This window comes from Oreochromis aureus, linkage group 7, assembly GCF_013358895.1.
Source record: "Oreochromis aureus strain Israel breed Guangdong linkage group 7, ZZ_aureus, whole genome shotgun sequence".
Taxonomy (NCBI): Eukaryota; Metazoa; Chordata; class Actinopteri; order Cichliformes; family Cichlidae; genus Oreochromis; species Oreochromis aureus.
Window position 1 is genome coordinate 16,107,116 of NC_052948.1, and position 18,122 is coordinate 16,125,237.

An 18,122-nucleotide genomic window follows, 5' to 3' on the forward strand; every position below is an offset into this window, starting at 1 on the left:
TTTTGCTGTCAGATTGACGTTTGCGGCTCTAAATTCTTACCATAAAAGGAAATAAAGAAAGGAGGAAATACAAGTCATTTATCTGATGTAGAAAGTAAGTCTTTAGCGGAACCCTGACCGCTGCAGCAGCAGCCGGGGAATTATTTCTTGGTTGCACTGATGGTGTTCCGGGCAAATGTAGACTGAAAACAAAGGTTTGTAAAAGCGGCAAACAGTTCGGTGCTCAGAGACTTGCTCGCGGATTGTCTTTACTTTGTGATGGACAATGATGCTGTCTTTTATCGGGAGCTGCCAAAAGTGGTAAGTCAACCGCCTAATGTGAATAACAGGCGTATAAAGTGAGCAATTTGAAGGTGTTTATAGAGAGTAAGTACGGTTAATGTATGGAGAAACGTGTTAGCTAACTAAATGCTAACGTCAGCGTTTTGACTGTTACCAGGAGCTTCACGCTCACCTCAATGGTTCTGTCAGCGCGCAAACCATCGAGAAGCTCATCAGCCGAAAGCCACATCTCAACATTGAACACAGCATGACTGCCATCGGCAAAGGACAGCGGAGGACTCTGGATGAGTGCGTCTGTAATTCATTGACAATTTCATATGAAACCCAGCAGGGTTTAAACCCTACTTTTTATTTGATTTAAAAAAAAAAAGAAAAGACAAAAAAAAAACATGTGTTGAGCTAAATTTAAGTGGACAGAATGAGCTGTCTGGGAGACGTTGATAAACGGGTTAGGATTAAAACACCATGTCCTTGGGTTTCTGCAGGTGCTTTGAAGTCTTTAGGGTCATCCACAAGTTGGTGGACACTGAGGAGGATATCCTGATGGTAAGGACTCAAAACAGTGTCGAGCTTCTTTTAGTCAAAGTGTTTCTGAGGATATTTATAAGTAACTGATGTTTTTGTTTTCCTGCCAGGTGGCTACAGATGTTATCAAAGAGTTTGCAGCTGATGGTGTCAAATATTTAGAGTTAAGAAGCACACCACGTGAAGAGAGAGATACAGGTAAGGCGAAGGTGAATGACACACAGTACAGGGGACAGTGAGTTCTCCTGTTCTTTTCAGCCTCTATGATTATAGAGGCAAGAAGACTAATGATTTGGTTATTAAATTCAATAATAAATTCATTTTAATTATTCAAACTGTAATATAACAGTCATTGTCTTATTTTCAGTACTGATAAAACTAAAGAAATTATATTCAATCCTAGGGGTATATGTGCATAGGAACCAGTTGTAGTTGATGGATGCACAATACAACAGGTTAATACATATAAGTGTTTGGGCATCTGTATGGAGAAATTCTTTAAATGGGAAGAACATTTTGACTTCTTATGTGAAAAATTAGCCAGACTGTTTGGGAGTGACTTCCAGGGTTCGTACGGGTAATGGATATTATCTGTCCACAGATTCATGGTGACGTAACTGCTCTTTTAACTGTTTGGTGTCTTTGCTTTGTTTGGTGTTTGTAGAAATGGTTTATATGAGATTTTAGCTGAAATTCAGAGGTTTCTATGGACACTACTCATGTCGGCACTTGTATTTCTGACCTCGTGTTATAACCGATTAAACGTGATCTCCTCCCTTTTGCCCTCATTTTTGGGGGCGTGGGTGCTTAACTAGTTAAAAAAACAAACATCTGTCCCCTATTGTTTTGTGTCACACAGGAAGAAGCATCAATATCTGATGAGAAGACTTATTAATTTGGCCTTGCTTTGTATTATTGTGGTGTTTGGTGCAGTTTCTTGTTTTGTGGGGTTGTTGTTTTTTTTTCCAAGTGGAGATGAATATCTCTAACAAGTTGATTTGTTCACATTTGCAAATCTTAATTTTTAAGAGAAATGTGTTTTTTGAGTTTGTACACCATATGCATATTGCACCATTTCCTTTTTCAATATTTGTCTGTGGTTTTCTATGTTTTAACAAAAGGGGAACAAAGGACATTTAAGGGTTAGGTGATGCAAAGTGAAACATGCATTCTTTTTTTTTTTTTTTTTGGTAATGTGCTGGAAAAGCTTGAAAATGGACCTTGAAAGTGCTTGATTTTGACCCTGAAAAATGTGTATGAACCCTAGACTTCTAAAATCATGTGTACTTTTTATAATGTAGTGCTTGAAAATTCCAGGTGAATAGGAAAACCGATAATCTATTTACTGTTATTAGTTTTCTAATAATATTACTTTTTATGATGAAGTTGAGCGCATTTTCAAACCTTCTCTGAGCGGCGTTTCTCTCTGGGACATTTTCAGATAGCTACATGTAGAGAATCGCTTAAGAATTGCTCCATTTTTATTTTTTTTAATAAAAATTGAGCATTGTGAGTTCAGGAATATAGAATTTCTAAAAGTTCAACATCAAATTCTGAGAAGTTGAATTCACTGAAACTGAAACAAATCAGATGAATAGTTTAGGAAAACAAAAAACAATACAAAAACTGAAAAAAACAAAACAAAAAACAGTGCAGTGCTGTAAACACAAAGGTATAATAGGCAGAAAACTAATCTAAAGTACTGAGTTCAGACAGTTCTGATTGGGACCATTCCAGAAACACTAACCTGGGTTTGCTGTTAAGGCCTGACTGTGCTGAATCCAGCAATCTATGAAAAAATATATAGTGAGTGTTCTGGATTAAAAAGTGTTACTTAAAATATATTTTACTCAACTAATATATAACTGAAAAAATAGTAATACAGAAAAATAATGCAATTAAGTCCATAGGTTTTTGGAAAATAACACAAATTCTGTAAATGTGCTTCTGTACACCACCACCTTCTCATAATGGGCGATTCAGTGAACTGCTACCAAGTGTGAGTTCAGCACTTCACCTCCAGATCTTTTATTTGCTTTTTTGTATTGGGGTTTTTTGCAGTGGAAGAGCGAGGGAACAAACTGAACATGAAATTACTTGGGATTTTTTTCACCATGCACTGATTTGGTATGTTTGTGTTGGTAGGGCTGACAAAGAGGAGTTACATTGAAACGGTCATCAAAGCCATCCAGAAGTGTAAGGAGGAGGGGGTGGACATTGATGTCAGGTAGGTTTACCCAGCTGTGTGCAAGTCCACACATTTGTCTTATGAGTTGTGGCTGTGTCACTGACCACAGCGGTGCATGATTCTCAATATTATTCATCTTGAAGGTTTCTGGTAGCCATTGACCGCAGGAATGGGACTGAAGTTGCCTTGGAGACGGTGAATTTGGCTGAGGAGTTCATGCTGTCATCTGATGGTTTAGTGGTGGGAATTGACCTCAGTGGAGATCCAACGGTTTGTCAGACAGTTTGGTACTATGGTGGCTTTGTACTAATAGCTACAGATCCAGTTACTCTCTGTGTTTTACTGGCATTGTTTGGGTCTATTTGACCCACAATAGGAATGGTCACCATCTAGTTTTGTGATGAAATATGTCTGTTCTGGTGGGAGTGGACTTTTCCAGGGTGACAAAGAAAAGTTGTTAAACTGGTCATCTCAAATAACTTCTGTTGAGCACAAGAGTTTAATTTTTGAAAATTATGTAAACTGTATGTCATTAAATCTCATCCTTAATTCCCTATTTTTATTCTTGGACTCAACTAGAGCAGCTTTGCATGATTCACAGTTTTAAAGTAATCCTTATTTATCTTAAACTGGGCCTTGATGAAGCTCTTCAATTCATCCTTTATCTGAAACAAACCATTCTAAATAATCTTCCTTCAAGGCCAGTATTGCTTTTACCAGACTTTCTTCCAGTTGGCATCTTCTTGCAAACTGAAGATGTTAATACTGAGCTTTTGGCTCACAGGGATTAATTGCACATATGCTGATCTCATTATTAAAAACTTTTAAAACCTGTTAAATACCAGAATCCACGCTGTAACAGTATTTATATGAAAGAAAATAAGAGGTAGCTTGTTAAATTGACTTTAAACTATGTTGGGAAACTGTATTGTAATGTTATTTATAGGACCACGTCTCATCATTTCACATGCTAATGTAGCTTTCATTTTAAGGTGGGCCATGGCAAAGATCTGCTTCCTGCCCTACAGAAGGCCAAAAACTCTGGACTGAAGTTGTCACTGCACCTCTCAGAAGTATGAATAGCACGCTTAAAAAAAAAAATAAAAAAAAAATGTATATATATATATATATTGAGGTATAATTTGACTTTAGTGATATTTTGTATAAGAGTGATGTCATCAAATATTGTTGCAGATTCCATCACAGCTGGATGAATCAGATTTGCTGTTGAGTCTTCCTCCTGACAGAATCGGTCACGGCACCTTCTTGCATCCTGAAGTGGGTGGATCTCAAAGCCTCGTTGACAAAGTGGTTCAGAAAAAGATACCAATAGGTGACACAGCATCCACGCTAAGATGTTTTCATTTTAAAATGTGTGAACTTTTAATCGCATTTATGCCTCACATGCACACTGCTCCTGTGCTGCAGGATCACAGTGACTGAGGCTTTTCGCTACCGATGCAGTTTCAGTCTGAAAAGCCAAAATTTAAAGTTTGAGGGTGAAAAAAGTGATGCAGACACATCCACATCTGTCCACATCTTATCAGTGATACTGACAAAATAAAAATATAGCAAGTATGTTGTATTGACAACATATAGGCCTATAGGTAATACTACGAGGATTCTAAATATTACATTATAGTCTGAATCCAAATATCATGTCACATTTGACCTCTGACCTCATGTTTATGTTTCACCCTTTCAAGTTATTCATGTTCAGTTATTTACAAATCAATATATATTATTCATTACCTGCTCCTGCGTGTTTGTGTAATCAAAGTGAACATCTGTCATGCTTTGCGATCTTTACTGCACTTCCAAATTAAAGAAAACAAAGTGAATGTTAACAACATATAATACTCAGTATTTAAAAGTAAATTGTCCCCTGATCGTGAGCTGCGTTGTGGTGGAGGTTTGAGCTTGCAGTGCGTCTTGTTTGACGTACGATCAGAACTTTTCATGTTGATTTTTTTTTTTCTCTGTAGAGCTGTGCCTGACATCAAATGTGAAAGGCAACACTGTGCCGTGTTACGCCAAACATCATTTCAAGTACTGGTACGAGCTGGGACACCCAACTGTACTTTGCGTAAGTTTCCACTCTATACTTCTTTTTAATGTGTGTGTGTGGGGGGGTTTTTAACCTCATTAGGCTAAATTCTTGCATACGGTGATATACAAAATAGTCTTTATCTTACACTGAGCCTTCAGCAACAGCTGAATTAATCGACTGAAACAAGCAGTTTTAGCTCGTCTCCTTTTTAAGCCATCTTTTATTCTGATTGGCTGCTCCTCTCAAAGACAGGGTTTAGACAGCAGGTGGGTGGAGCTTCTGTGGTAGCCAACTAGGGGAAAAAAAACTGTGAACCGTACTTTTCAGAGCAGCCTGAAGTCTGAGCTTAGAGGCGTTGCCTGCACATATTATTTTTGCCATGTTTAAAATAACCAGCCACCTTTTATAGCAGTGTGTATACACATAACAGAGAAGAAGGAAACACATAGGTCCTATTTGAATTGGGGCTGTGTAGGCTTTAAAATATTGGCATTTTAAAGCAAGTAACATACTGATGCTGAAGTTATTACCATTTCTTTTCTACTGTCTGTTGCCACAACCGCAAAATGGTGGGGCACAGCATTAATATCTTGTCACAGGTGTGGGTAGATGTAGTTTTGTTTGTTTTTTTAGACTAACACAGTAGAAAGAACTTTCTACTTGAACAAAAAAAGATCAGAGACCTGTGAGAGGAAAGGAAAAAAAAAAAATCACAACTAAACGATGAATGGGTGGTGTTCCTTTTTTACATTGCAGACCGACGATAAAGGAGTCTTCTGTACGGACTTGTCTCAGGAATATCAGCTGGCAGCTTCCACATTCGGTCTCAGTCATGAAGCCGTGTGGAAGCTCTCTCAGCAGGCCATAGACTGTATCTTTGGACCAGAGACTGTGAAGCAGCAGCTTAAAGAGAAGTGGAATGACTTACATCTTCAGCTTTTCAAGTGATCGGTTCATCGGAGCCAAAAGCCAACTACATACCTCAAGTTTTAATTTTTTTAAAAAGTGACTATTTAACAAGGATTTACAGAAACCCTTACATCAAATCGAAAAATACTGTAAAATGGTTAATGTAAGTGGAAAGTAAATCATAACTTTTTATTTAATCAGGCTGAAGTGTGATGCTTTGTTCTGTTGACAGTATCTGTGCAGTGTTACACAGTCGAGGAGCAAAATTGTTCTTACAGCGAGTGACAGCATTCAAAGAGCAGAATTCAAAACAAAACAATAAAAAGAGACTATCCAGTCTTACAGTTACACTCATAGGCTTACAATTCAGCCCAAGATATCCCAAATTCTCTAGATCACACATATAGTCTTGTCAATACTGTGTCCACTTCACTGTCACGCCTTCTTTCCAAATTTTCCATGCTTGTTCTTCTTGAATTTTCCGTGTTGCGTTTCCTTCTTTTTTAATTTTCCGTGTTGGGGAGCTCCATTGCTCGCTATGGGGGTTCCTCCTTCCCATTTCCTCTTCTTGTCACTGTTGGAAGAAGGTCTTCATTACAAACAAGCTTTCCCGACAACTGAAGACTAGATTTCTCACCTAACATTGTAACTAACACTCTACCTTTTTATGCTGACGATAGCTGTGCTCCCTGCTTTCTTCAGCACCTGGTCCCACTCCTCATCGTCCCCACGAATCTTGTACCTAAAAATACAAAAAGACAGTAAATATTGGTCTAAAAAATTTAATGGCCAAGGCTGCCCTTCAAACCCGATACTCACTGTTCCAGGTCCATTTCCTTGACTTTTTCCACATCTTGTTTGTGTCTTTCCTCAAACTCCTTTGCTGCTTCATTCTATGAACAGAGAGGGAAAAAAAATGTGTTTGAATCTGATACAGTATTAGGTGTAAAGCTCCAACATAATTCCTTCTTGTATCTATAAAATGTAGGGGTGTAACACTTCTGAAACCGAGACCAAAGTTGACATATAAACACTGTGGGGTTTTTTGTGGTTCCATCTTTGTGTTTTGTAATACAGAGAAACCGCTTTACAGGCACAGCAGCCCCATCCACCTGCTCTTCAAACTCTCAGCCAATCAGAAGTGAGCTGCCATACAGCGGAGGAAGGGCGCTAAAGCTGCAGAGCATGCAAAGCTGCTTCTAGAAGAGTTCATGAATAAAAACGTGAAGCCATAAATGAGCATAAAAGGCCAACGAGAACTGAAAGCTAATTAGAAATGCATGAGAATAATGAGTTTACTCTCAGTTCATGATCAGGTCATGTTTATGGCTGTGGTTTAGGAAAAAAACCCCAAACTTTTACTTTTCTTTTTCGTTTCTCCTCGAGTAAATGAAAAAATAAAATATTGTGGCAAAAACTGTTGCCCGAAATTTGAAACATGACATGACCGTGGATGTGGCGAGTCATTAAACCCTTAAACAAAAGCATAAAATGAAGGAGGAACTTTCTGCTGCTCCCTTGTGATGGATTAGCACCAATTTATGACCCCTGAAGCTGGATTAGTCTCTCCTGCTGTCAAACCAATGATATTTTGCATGTAATGCAAATGTGTTAACCACTACACCCACAAATAATGCTATAAAATAGCCATGACAGCATCATATTACATGTTTATGTAATAACCAAAATATTAATATAAACCTTTTTTCATTTTAATAAGAATTTAAATCTTTATTTTAATGGTAATCACCTGTAAATTATTCCAGCATTAGCTAATCATCAGAAATAATTTAGCACACATACCAGATCTTCACTGAGGCTTCTGACAGTTGGCTCCATTGCAACGTCTTTAGTGGCTGCCATCTGTGCTTCAACTGCTTTTTCTTGGATGCCGGTGAAGATCTAGTGCAGTAATAATGAAACAATATGATGTGACAGCCTTACTGCAGCTGCTTCAATTAACAGCGAGTTGTACATCATCCATAAGTGAGGTTTTTCTGTATGACTTAATAATTGGCAACTCACTTGCACAAATTTACGGATGAGGCGGTTGAAGAGGCCCATGAGCTGTGAGCTTGGAAGCTCAATTTCCTTTTCCAGCTGATCCACAGACTTATGCTGCAGTCCGATTCCCAGCAGCAACGCCTAGAGCACAGCGGACATCAGCCAGTTAACGTCTTAAACAGAAGAATCGGCTGCATTGGAAGGATACCTGTCATACAAAATGTTGATGGAAACGTACACACTGCGCTGCTGAGAGAGACATATCACCGAGCTGCTTGAGGAAGAACACGCGTGCCACCGTTGGGACCAGGTCCATAATGAGGTGGTAATCCACCATGCTCCTCGAATACAGCTCCAGACGTTTGAGGTCGTAAGGGCTGAAGTGAGCCGCCAACTCTGAGCTGCTGAGAACTGTTATGATGAGAGACAAGTCAGATCGGGGTGAGGTCTACGCTGGAGAAATCAGATCAGGGTGTTTTAAACAGAGGACTCTTACTGCTGGTATTCTCCTTGGACTTCTTATTCTGCAAAATGCTCAGTGCTAGACTCGGATGAAAGTTGCTGAACTGGTAGGAGAGCAGAGACAGGAAGCGCCGACGAAAATCTGAGAAAGGGGAAGAAGAATTGTTCTTAAGGAGCCTGACAAGCTTGAGCACACCAGTTCTCCTGAGGCAGTGTAAGCATGTTCACCTTTCGAGAAGGCAGAAAGCCACTGGCTCTGCTCCGGGTTTTCATCTGTATTTAGCTCCTTCAGCATCACGCAGGAGTGCTCTCCTGTAAGGTCATTCTAGACACAACCGCACAGGCCAATAATTACAGCAGTGCAACAGACAGAAAGCAACAACAACAAAAACATGAAAAAGTGACTGAGTGGTACTTACTGGGGTTTGTCTCAAGTAAACTGGAATATATCCTGCCTTCTTCCAGAACCTGTTGTGGTTGAAAACAGATTTATTTTTAAATACTTCCAAAAGATTCAACCCTACCCCTTTACTTCATGTTAAGCCAACTCACTTAAGCAGTTGTGCAGTAAGGCCATAGGAAACTCCTAAGTAGTCCAGTTTCTCTGCCCTCCTCTCACTCAACTTCAGCAGAAGAGGAGGGAGCTCCTTGCGTGGAGTGATCACCTCCTCCAGCAAACTCACAGCCTGCACAACAAACCGTAGCAAGGTTCACTCCGGTTACACTTCAAGTGCGCAAATAATGTCTATCAGATGTTGCTGAAAACACCGTCTTACCTCACTGCTGACGGAGGTGATTTCATTGTGGTTTGATTGTGTGCTCTCATCCATCGTGGGAAACTTGCCCTCGTAGTACATCTGCAGCAGCTGGAGAGCTCTGGAGCCGTAGCCCATCTGGTGGACAGGTCGATTATTCAAATTAATTGTGTTACTATGCCAACAAAAGCTCCGGGAACTTTAATTTCCCAAAGTTCACAAACCTCCCGAGGGCAAGCATTCCTCTGTCATGTTGAGATTTCTTTGGTTTACACAGTAAGGCCGAAGCCTTAAAAAAATACTAAAGAAAACAATAAACGGCTTTTCCCTCTGAATCATGTCATTCATGCACTGATAGGTTAAAAAAAAAAAAAATGCTGCAACCAAGCACTGAAGTCTGTACTCACCTGAGGGGTGTAATATTATCTCCCCTAAACTTAATTAGATGCATGGTCTAGTGGACAGACGTTTCTTTATTTTTGTTTGTTTTTAACTACTAAAACCTTTTCAGGGAGCTAAAAGATTCTTTCAGGACATTGTTTGTCTGAGTTTCACATGCAGAGAAGACCCTCTGAGATTAAGCTAATTGGTCAGCTGCATCTACATTTGAGACAAAAACCAAAAAAAAACCCCAAAACATAGGGACCAGGTTACATCTTTCTCAGTCTCTCTTCTATCATAGTCCCCAGGCACTCCTGCATCACCTCATCCGTCAACCTGTCCAAGCAGTTCCAGTTCTGTTTTGAATAAATTAATGCCGCTGCCATTCGTTATTTTATAGCGTTGCACTTATCTCTCAGAAATCTCTCTGGACATGTCAGTGATGTAACAGGCACCACCCCACAGATCAATTTCTAACATGTATTCTTCATCACATCATCTCTTTTTATTTATTCTACTGTTCTTCACATAACTGCTGATGGGTTTCACGGTTTTTAAAAATTGCATTTTTGGCTGTTATTGTTTTCTCTGAGTAACCTAGGAGTAATTCAGGGCCGCTCTGACGTACCCCAGAATAGGCGCTTCTTTCTTTCCAAAAACAGCCCTGAAAGAATTTCATCATGGGGAGTTTGCTTCATGCTTTAGTGGGAATGCACATGAAGCTTTGGGCCACCCAAAACAAAACGAAAAAAAAATAAATGCATGATAGTTCCTGCAGAGAAAAATGCCCTTTAGAAAATTCCTCACTACTATTACTCCCTGAGGAAAGCAACTGCAGTATTTCAGTACAGTGTATATCAAGAAAAGCATGACAGATTCTTACCCCTTGGTAGTCTGGATTAACAGCAATGCGCACCACTCTACCTCCTGAGAGGGTGCCAAACTCTGGGTCTTGAAACTGTGACAACAGTAGAGGATTCAGTATTAGTTTAAAAATGCCTTCACTGGACTGTAGAAGAATGATCTGTAGTGGTTTTGTACCTGCTCTGAGACAGTCCAGGGAATGAGGTCGCCTGAGGCCTTTTTCCCTCTGGACAGGCCGTTGAGGATGGACTGTCTTGATATTTCCCCCTCCAGACATACCTGGGGAACACAAGGGTGCAAATGCATGTGTGAGTGGAATCAAAAAGGTCGCCTATCAGTGATGTTCATAGAACTCATGCATACTAGCGACAATAAATCACTATTAAAAAAAACCCTAAGCCAGGGATGTCAAAATCATTTTACATCACGGGCCACACAGAGTTCACTGTTGACCTTATTTGGGCCAGAAATGAAAGAAATGTGCCGCAACAACTCTTTGTTAAACGTGTAAAATAAATATTAAATTATACATATATATATTAACAGGGGTGCACATAAGTGGTCCGCAGGTGTGCATTCGCTGTCAAAATAAAAGACGCGCACCAGATAAGAAGTTGCAACGCGCGTTTGTGTACATATAAAAGGCACTGTTTTTGTCCGCTAGAGTGGGAGTTTCACGGCATATTCTGCACCACATCTCTGTGCGTTCCTCACTTGTTTGAAGCCAGCTCACCTCCTGCAACCACTTTTCCGAGAATACGCCCTTCTTTTGCGGTTCGGACTCCTTCTGACATTTCTTTGGAGGTGGAGGAACACCAAAGTAATTGCTTAAAGGAGCTTGCTTCTTCGACAGCTTTAAGAGTTCTAAACAAATGTCTGTCCTCCTCCAGAAAATCTTATGTACACAAACGCACGTTGCAACTTCTTATCTGGTGCGCGTCTTTTATTTTGACAGCGAATGCGCACCTGCGGACCACTTATGTGCACCCCTGTATATTAATAACTTTGGTGCAGATTGAATGACTGGAGAAAGGCTCTTTATCATTAGGAAAAGCTGTAAAAAATGTATGAAAATACAATTAAAAGTCCAAATTTCTGTTCTTCACATTTTCCAAAGCCATCCAGTGGGCCGGACTGGAATCTTTGCCAGGCCGATTCTGGACCGCCAGCCCTCAGTGTCTGACACCCCTGCCCTATGGCTGTAGTAGTCCTCTGAGGCCATGTGCAGCAGCAATAGTGTGGGCAGTCTCAGTCCCAGCTCAAAATAGCTTAACCTAAACCACAATCTATTTCCTAACCTACACAAGAAGTTATGGTTCATAAAAACCAAAACCAAACCACGAAAGAAAGTGACAACAAAAAAGTGAGTTACAAAGAAAACTAAACAGAGTGAAGCAAGATCCAAAATATGGACTAAAGGTTCACAGTCTTACTTTATACCTGTGCCACCCGACCTGACCAGCTATACACTCTTTAAAATAGAGTCTACACAAATCAATTACAACACCTACATAATGTTTATAGAGGTGTTACACACTCTTTACCACTTACAAAGATTTGAGATGCCCATATAAGCAGTTATGAATCTTTTTGCAAATATCATAATTTTGTTGGTTTGTAATAAATAACTAATAAGTAGAATTTCATTGACTACTCATTTCCCACCCTATGATTTAAAACAGTGGGTCTGTGAGTGTTTTACAGTACCTGCACCACAGCGAGGACCTCGGGTAGTGAGTTTTGCGTGGGAGGAACAGGTGGCAGGAGGCAGAAGAGGTGATGAGCCGGAGCGTCAGACAACATCTGCAGGTCGTTTGGGGAATTCTGGAGACAAAGAAAAATATGAGTCACAAAAATGACAACACTGTGCAAGGCACTGCACTGCTGGTAGATTTAATGAAAAAAAAAAATGAAATAAAAAAATAAATAATAGTCAAGGGACTGCAATCTACAATCACCTTGTAGTGCGATGCCACATAGAGAGCCATCAACCTCTGCAGGAAAGCTTCAGATGCTTTGTGGTAACAGAACAGTGTGTCTCTGTTCACATAGTATCTGCACAGCATTAGATAAGGACAAATGCAAACTTGCATAGTGAATGTAGGCGAGATGTCAGACAGATGTACACCACAGATTATAAATCTGGCGAAATTTTTTTTCCGTTTCTATTGCACAGAGTTCAATACTGAGATCAAATTCAGTATTTTAAATAATACATCAATCCCATCAATAACTGTCAAGGGCATTTTCTGCAGCCTGACTTTAAATGTTTGATCTATGCACAAAATGCCACACTGTGCCTACTTAATGCTCACCCAGCAAAAAAAAAAAAAAAAAAAACCACATGTAAATTTGCCTCAGGTGGAATTATTAGGGAAACATAAAGGATACAGTTCACATGTTTGTGGAAGCGGGCAGCCGGAAATGAGCCTGGGAATGTTGAGGCAGTCTAGACAGAGCAGCTCATTCAGCCACTTCTCTACAGGATCTCCCGGAGAGTACCGAATGGACTCGTGCAGAGAAACCTCGTGGAGAGAACGAGCTGTGGACGGAAATGGGTAAACAGCAGTGAGTCACACGGTACAGATGCACTGAACATATAAACACGGTGAGCGACGGAGATCCTCACCTGCTGCTAGTCTGGCTGTGTTGGTGGTTCTGTTCTCTGCAGACATGCTCTGCTGGCTGTCTGCGCTCTGCTGCCTCAGCTGCTGAATCAGCTTGAGGGAAAGAGAGCGCCCGGTGCCTTCATAGCTGCAGAAATACAAATAATTAGCACGGAAATGGAGATTTGAAAATTCACTGGTTGCAGCTTCTCATGCCCGAGTAGCTCAGGTGTGTGCACTTCTCAACTGGTCTTCAACTAATTCAGCAAAATTTTTGTTCTGATTTTTAAAAAAGAAAACAAACAAACAACTGAAAACAGTGACTTGTCTGCTTATTTTAGCCCTTCATTCAATATTCCTACAGCTTAAAGCTGAAATGTACAATTGCATAAACTTATTTACAGCAATCAAAATTAAATTTTAAACAAACTTAATAACAAGTACTGAAGATAAAGACAGAAGGACATTAAGTCCCAGGATCTCATGCCTGTGCTGCTGGAACTGTGAACATTATGATGGATTTCACTCCCTTAATTCCAAATATGATCAGTTTTAAACACTGACTGCACAAAAACACACTGTGTGCTGCATAAGTTGCTTGGTTTTGGATTCAGTCATGTTGAAAAGGCTTAGCTCAACAGCCAGTTTGCATTTCCTTGTGTCAGTGCTGGGCAGCAGACTGTGCAACTGCTCTGAGCATCCCAGCCACAAAACTTGATCTGTGTGATGATTTGAAAGGCAGTGCCTTAAGACTTAAGGTGCAGTGTGCAACATCGCATCACTAGATGTCAGTAGACTGCACATAGCTATGGTGGCACACTTGAACCTAACGTTAGCCAGGAAAGTCGCCTGTCTAATGTGCTGACAGTGGATAAGTGTGACTAAACTGGGACTAAATAAGCATGTTAATGCACATTTTTGTGTGTTAAAGCCCTGACTTCTGTTCAGGAGTTCCATATTTAAGTACCTCATTTCTCTCATTGATCATTTTACTCAAAAAGTCTTCACGGTAATATATTCAGGCAAAACTAACCAACATCTTGTGGTGTATAAATATGACTCAGGTTTTAAACTGACCCGTTGATGGTGGAGGCCATGAAAACCAGATAAGGCCCGAGCAGCTTCTTAACAAGAGGAAGAGGGATTGCTGCGGCCTCGTCGATGACGAGCAGTTCAGCCTGGCCCAGCTTCACCGCATCACCTGGGTGGATATACTGTTGGGCCACAGTAATGGTGCGATCAGGTCAGGTGTAAATTTCACTTTTTATTGTAAAAGAAGACACTTTTTTTTTTAATTAGTCTTGTTTACCTGAATTGTCTGCCGATGCTCTTTGAAGATGTTCACCCGGACCACTGCTTTATTGAACTCTGGATTCAAAGACTGGATGATTTCATAGTCGAGATGCTCCTGCAAATTAAAATGGGAGTAAGAAGCAGTACGCGCTCACCATGTGGACATTACATCAGTGGTGCAGAGAAGAGTCAGAGCCTACCTGATACTGCAGTGCATCGAAGCCTTTGAAGATGAATTCAAACATGGTGTGAAGGTTGTCCGGGCTCGGCGACGTTACAAAGATATTAGAGTAGCTTTAAAAAAAAAAAGTTACAATAACAGGTGACGAGCGAGAAGAATAAAAACAGACAAAACTGATATTTTAAAATGGCATTGATAAAAGTCATTTATACCCAAAAGCCACAGCTCCAGCAACAGCCAGCCCCAAAGCTGCAGACTTGCCTCGACCACGGGCAGCAGTCAGAGCCACAGTGCTCCTCAGCGTCTTCTCTGATATTGCTTCAATAAACTTCAACACCGCCTTTGCCTATAGAAGAGCACAAACCTTCAAAATAACAACTGGGACACCTGCACATCTGCCACTTACTGTTAAACTATAACACTGCAGTCAACTTGAAATCAGTTATAGAAGTTGAATGTGTCTGTAGCATTTAAAAGGCCCTGACCTGGTCCATAGTCCTGCATGCATCCACCAATACACCGACTGGCTGAGTGTCCTGAAGGGACTCCTTCAGATCCTTCAGCTCCTGTTCTCGAGGAGGCAACCCGTCCTCCTGAAGGGGAATGAGAAAGCCAGTCAGAGGGGAGCATACTGTATGGAGTCTTTTTTTCTCCCTAAATGTGCACTTATTGGTTTTTCAAAGACTTTCAGCACAGTATCCTGAGCAACAGCAGGAAAAACATTATCATTGCTTCTTCTCAGAGCAGCCAGAAATGCCTGTCCTTAAAACCCTCCAACTCTTTCTTAAAGAGGCCCGACTGGTTTTTATAATGTATGAAACATTTTTAAACTTATTTAAAAAGGGAAAGAACGCAGTGCAACCTACATATTGTACAGACAATAAATCCTGGGTGCCTGTTTTATGCAAGTTAATAGTCTGAAATCATAAACACACAAAAGCAGAACAACGTCTAAACCATTAAATAATCCTCCCATGTGCAGGATAACCACTGTAAAGCTTGCTGTCAGCAAACTGTCTGCTGAATAACTAACCGATTAAAAAACCTTTTATACTATATAATTAAAAAAGGTACCTGAGTCTTTGGCGGGACTGGCTTAATGTTTGCCATGTGGGTGGAGACTGGCAGGATGTTAAGTTGGTCATCAATGACGACACAGTTTTTGCAGGACGCCAAAGATAGAATGAACCTTAAAAAACACAAAAATAAAACCACATTTTTAATATGACGGTTCAATTTTCATTCCTCTGAGCAAATACACTTCAAACTCCATGAACTCTTGGCAAAGCGCCTACCTCTCATTAAACCTTCCAACCACATCCTGATGAGCCTCGGTCCTGTATCGAGAGTGCACGTCCTGGAGGAAGAAGAAGGGGTGGGTGGGTGGGAGTCGGTCACAGTGGGTTCCACGTCATCAGAAGAGCAAACTGAATCTGATAATAAATGAAATCCTTACCATAGTCATTGTATACAGCTGTTTCAGAGACTTCATGGTCCTGAGCAGTATGACCACTATACCGCCACCTTCTACAGTCTCGACAGTTCTTGCTAAGAGGTTAGGAGTGAGAGCTTCAAAGTCCTGTGTGACAAGAGAAACAATAGAAATCAAACACCTGATGCACCTCCCCACCCCACCCGTCCTCAAATGTGATCTGATCAAATGCACTTATGTTCTTGTTTGTAGGGAACAAGAACATAAGTTCATCAACAGGAAAAAAACAAACAAAACAAAAACAAGGTCAAATTTAAAGAGCATTTAGAAAAATGAACAGGGATGTTTAGAAGATGCTCAAAATGATGCTTAATGTCATGCTGGGCCTCTGGTAACCTCTCAGTTCATCCAGTGTGAGAAAGAAGGCATCTAGAAGCCCTTCTCTTTAAACCAGCCTTTTTTTAATTTCCTGTACTTTCCAAACAGAAGGTTCGAACAGCAGGTGGGTGGAGCTTCATTGTCAGAAACGACCATATTAAGCATATTTAGTCTCACTGACGTTCATTGTATTGATCCATGAGCACACAAAACTGTGTTTAGAGCAGTGTGCAGCTTTTGGCTCAGCTAACTTCATTATTTGAAGCTTTGGCCAAGCTTAGTATGAGCAATATGACAAGTAACAGGTAAAAGCAAATAAAGATTGACTCATTTCAAAACCTGTAACTATTCATTTGCAGGCAGATGTCCCACTATTGTACCAGAAGCCTAGTGGTTTATTTTACTCTAAAATCATTTTTTAAACCAAAGCAGAGACTCACCTGTAAGACACACATGCCGTAGGTGTTTCCCAGGATCTTGTGCGTCTCGTTGTAGTAACAGTAGCGGATGTTGGTTGCGGCAACAAAGAGTTCAAATGGGTCGTCCTGATTCAGGTTCAACGTGCCAGTTTTAATCTTCTTCTGCAGCTGTTTCATGCGCTTCTTCCTATTGCTGTTTCGCAAATGAGATGATGCATGATGAGAAACACTTTTTTTAATCCCAGATTTGGGAAACTCTTTAAATATTTGACAGATTACACACTCTCTCCTGTGAGCTCACACACACCTGCTGAATCCCAAGTCTTTTTTATAGCACCAGAGCACTGAGGGTCGGGCTCTCACAGCAGCTTTAGACAGCATGTGATGTAGGATGACAACCTGGACAACAGAGAGGGGCAACTGTGTTTTAATGCTCAGTTACACACATGTAAATTCACAATCCTGCAGGTAAAATAAGCCCACTGCTTCTGATGCAGGCTAATGTGTCTTGAATGCGCGGGGAGTGATGGGATTACCTGATCTCTGCCACGATCCCCCACCACAACAAACAAGGTCCTGTGCTGCAAAGCGACCCCATTCTCTATCTGGACCCGGATCCGGTTGTCTACCTTCTTACGGACGGTTGCCATCGTCTAATTGTTCCTGAGAGAGAGAATAACTGTCCGATAGCAAAATCACACAGAAGCAGATACTAGTTAAACAGTGTGACAAAAGCGGTGGAGCCAGAGCCGCAAAGAGCTGGCAACTGAAACAGGAGGAAGAACTCAGTGGAGCTAACTTACAGCTAAAACAAAAATATTTAAGGATCAAACTAGCAAAACACACGAAACACTGTAGGATGGACCCGTTTCCGGTTACCTGATGTTACAGATGAACTGTCAGGCCTTTAGCTTTTGTAAAAACACAGCAAGTTGCAGGCTAAGTTTACACGCCAGCCATCACGCTGTTGATACACTCACGTGGAGACTGCGCTTCATGGAGGACCCCTGTGTGACGTCAAAATTGTGCGACTTTGTTTGAAAAGTTTGAGCGTACAACATTTACAACTGGAGCAAAGTTCAACAAAGTGTGTGTGTGTCAGCATTCATAAAAAGCCTCACACATTTTAGTCTATTCTGAAAGCAATGGTAAAGACAAGGATATTGGATATTTAATACTTATTTGTTCATTATTATTTTTTATTTTTGCTAATTTCCGTTACCTTTAAATCCCTGTCAACTTTTTTTTTTTAGCAAAATGCTTTGTATTATATTTAAAAAGACAAATAAATGTAAATTAAATAAAAACGAAAAGATGGCCTCTTATATTTTCTATTGAATAGCTTCGCCTTCTAGTAATAATTTTGGTTAAATCTCTACATGTACTTGCAAGT

The 18,122-nt window shown here is 40.4% G+C and overlaps 2 protein-coding genes across 3 annotated transcripts; one reads left to right on the top strand and one right to left on the bottom strand.

Annotated features, from left to right (window-relative positions):
- Positions 1-138: 138 nt before the first annotated feature.
- Positions 139-6,151, top strand: adal (adenosine deaminase-like). The gene is made up of 10 exons (XM_031755696.2): positions 139-300; positions 440-570; positions 768-828; positions 918-1,005; positions 2,953-3,034; positions 3,139-3,265; positions 3,988-4,068; positions 4,190-4,328; positions 4,981-5,081; positions 5,802-6,151. The coding sequence occupies exons 1-10, from the start codon at positions 259-261 to the stop codon at positions 5,991-5,993; spliced, it is 1,044 nt and encodes a 347-aa protein (XP_031611556.1). The 5' UTR covers positions 139-258; the 3' UTR covers positions 5,994-6,151.
- On the bottom strand, positions 6,123-17,724 carry nat10 (N-acetyltransferase 10). Of its 2 annotated transcripts, none has more exons than XM_031755694.2 (29): positions 17,609-17,724; positions 17,266-17,392; positions 17,037-17,128; positions 16,751-16,922; positions 15,957-16,079; positions 15,796-15,857; positions 15,575-15,689; positions 14,986-15,093; positions 14,713-14,846; positions 14,520-14,613; positions 14,336-14,434; positions 14,104-14,240; positions 13,050-13,174; positions 12,812-12,962; positions 12,379-12,475; positions 12,128-12,244; positions 10,598-10,699; positions 10,440-10,514; positions 9,197-9,313; positions 8,973-9,106; positions 8,840-8,888; positions 8,649-8,745; positions 8,455-8,562; positions 8,197-8,369; positions 7,980-8,099; positions 7,758-7,856; positions 6,774-6,847; positions 6,616-6,696; positions 6,123-6,528 (listed from the first exon to the last, which is right to left on the bottom strand). In XM_031755694.2, exons 2-29 carry the CDS (start codon positions 17,377-17,379, stop codon positions 6,390-6,392), a joined length of 3,108 nt encoding a protein of 1,035 aa, XP_031611554.1. In that variant the 5' UTR covers positions 17,380-17,392; positions 17,609-17,724; the 3' UTR covers positions 6,123-6,389. The 2 variants fall into 2 exon arrangements, with proteins under 2 accessions (XP_031611554.1, XP_031611553.1); XM_031755693.2 differs by having other exon boundaries at positions 17,266-17,408.
- Between the last annotated feature and the right edge of the window lie 398 nt (positions 17,725-18,122).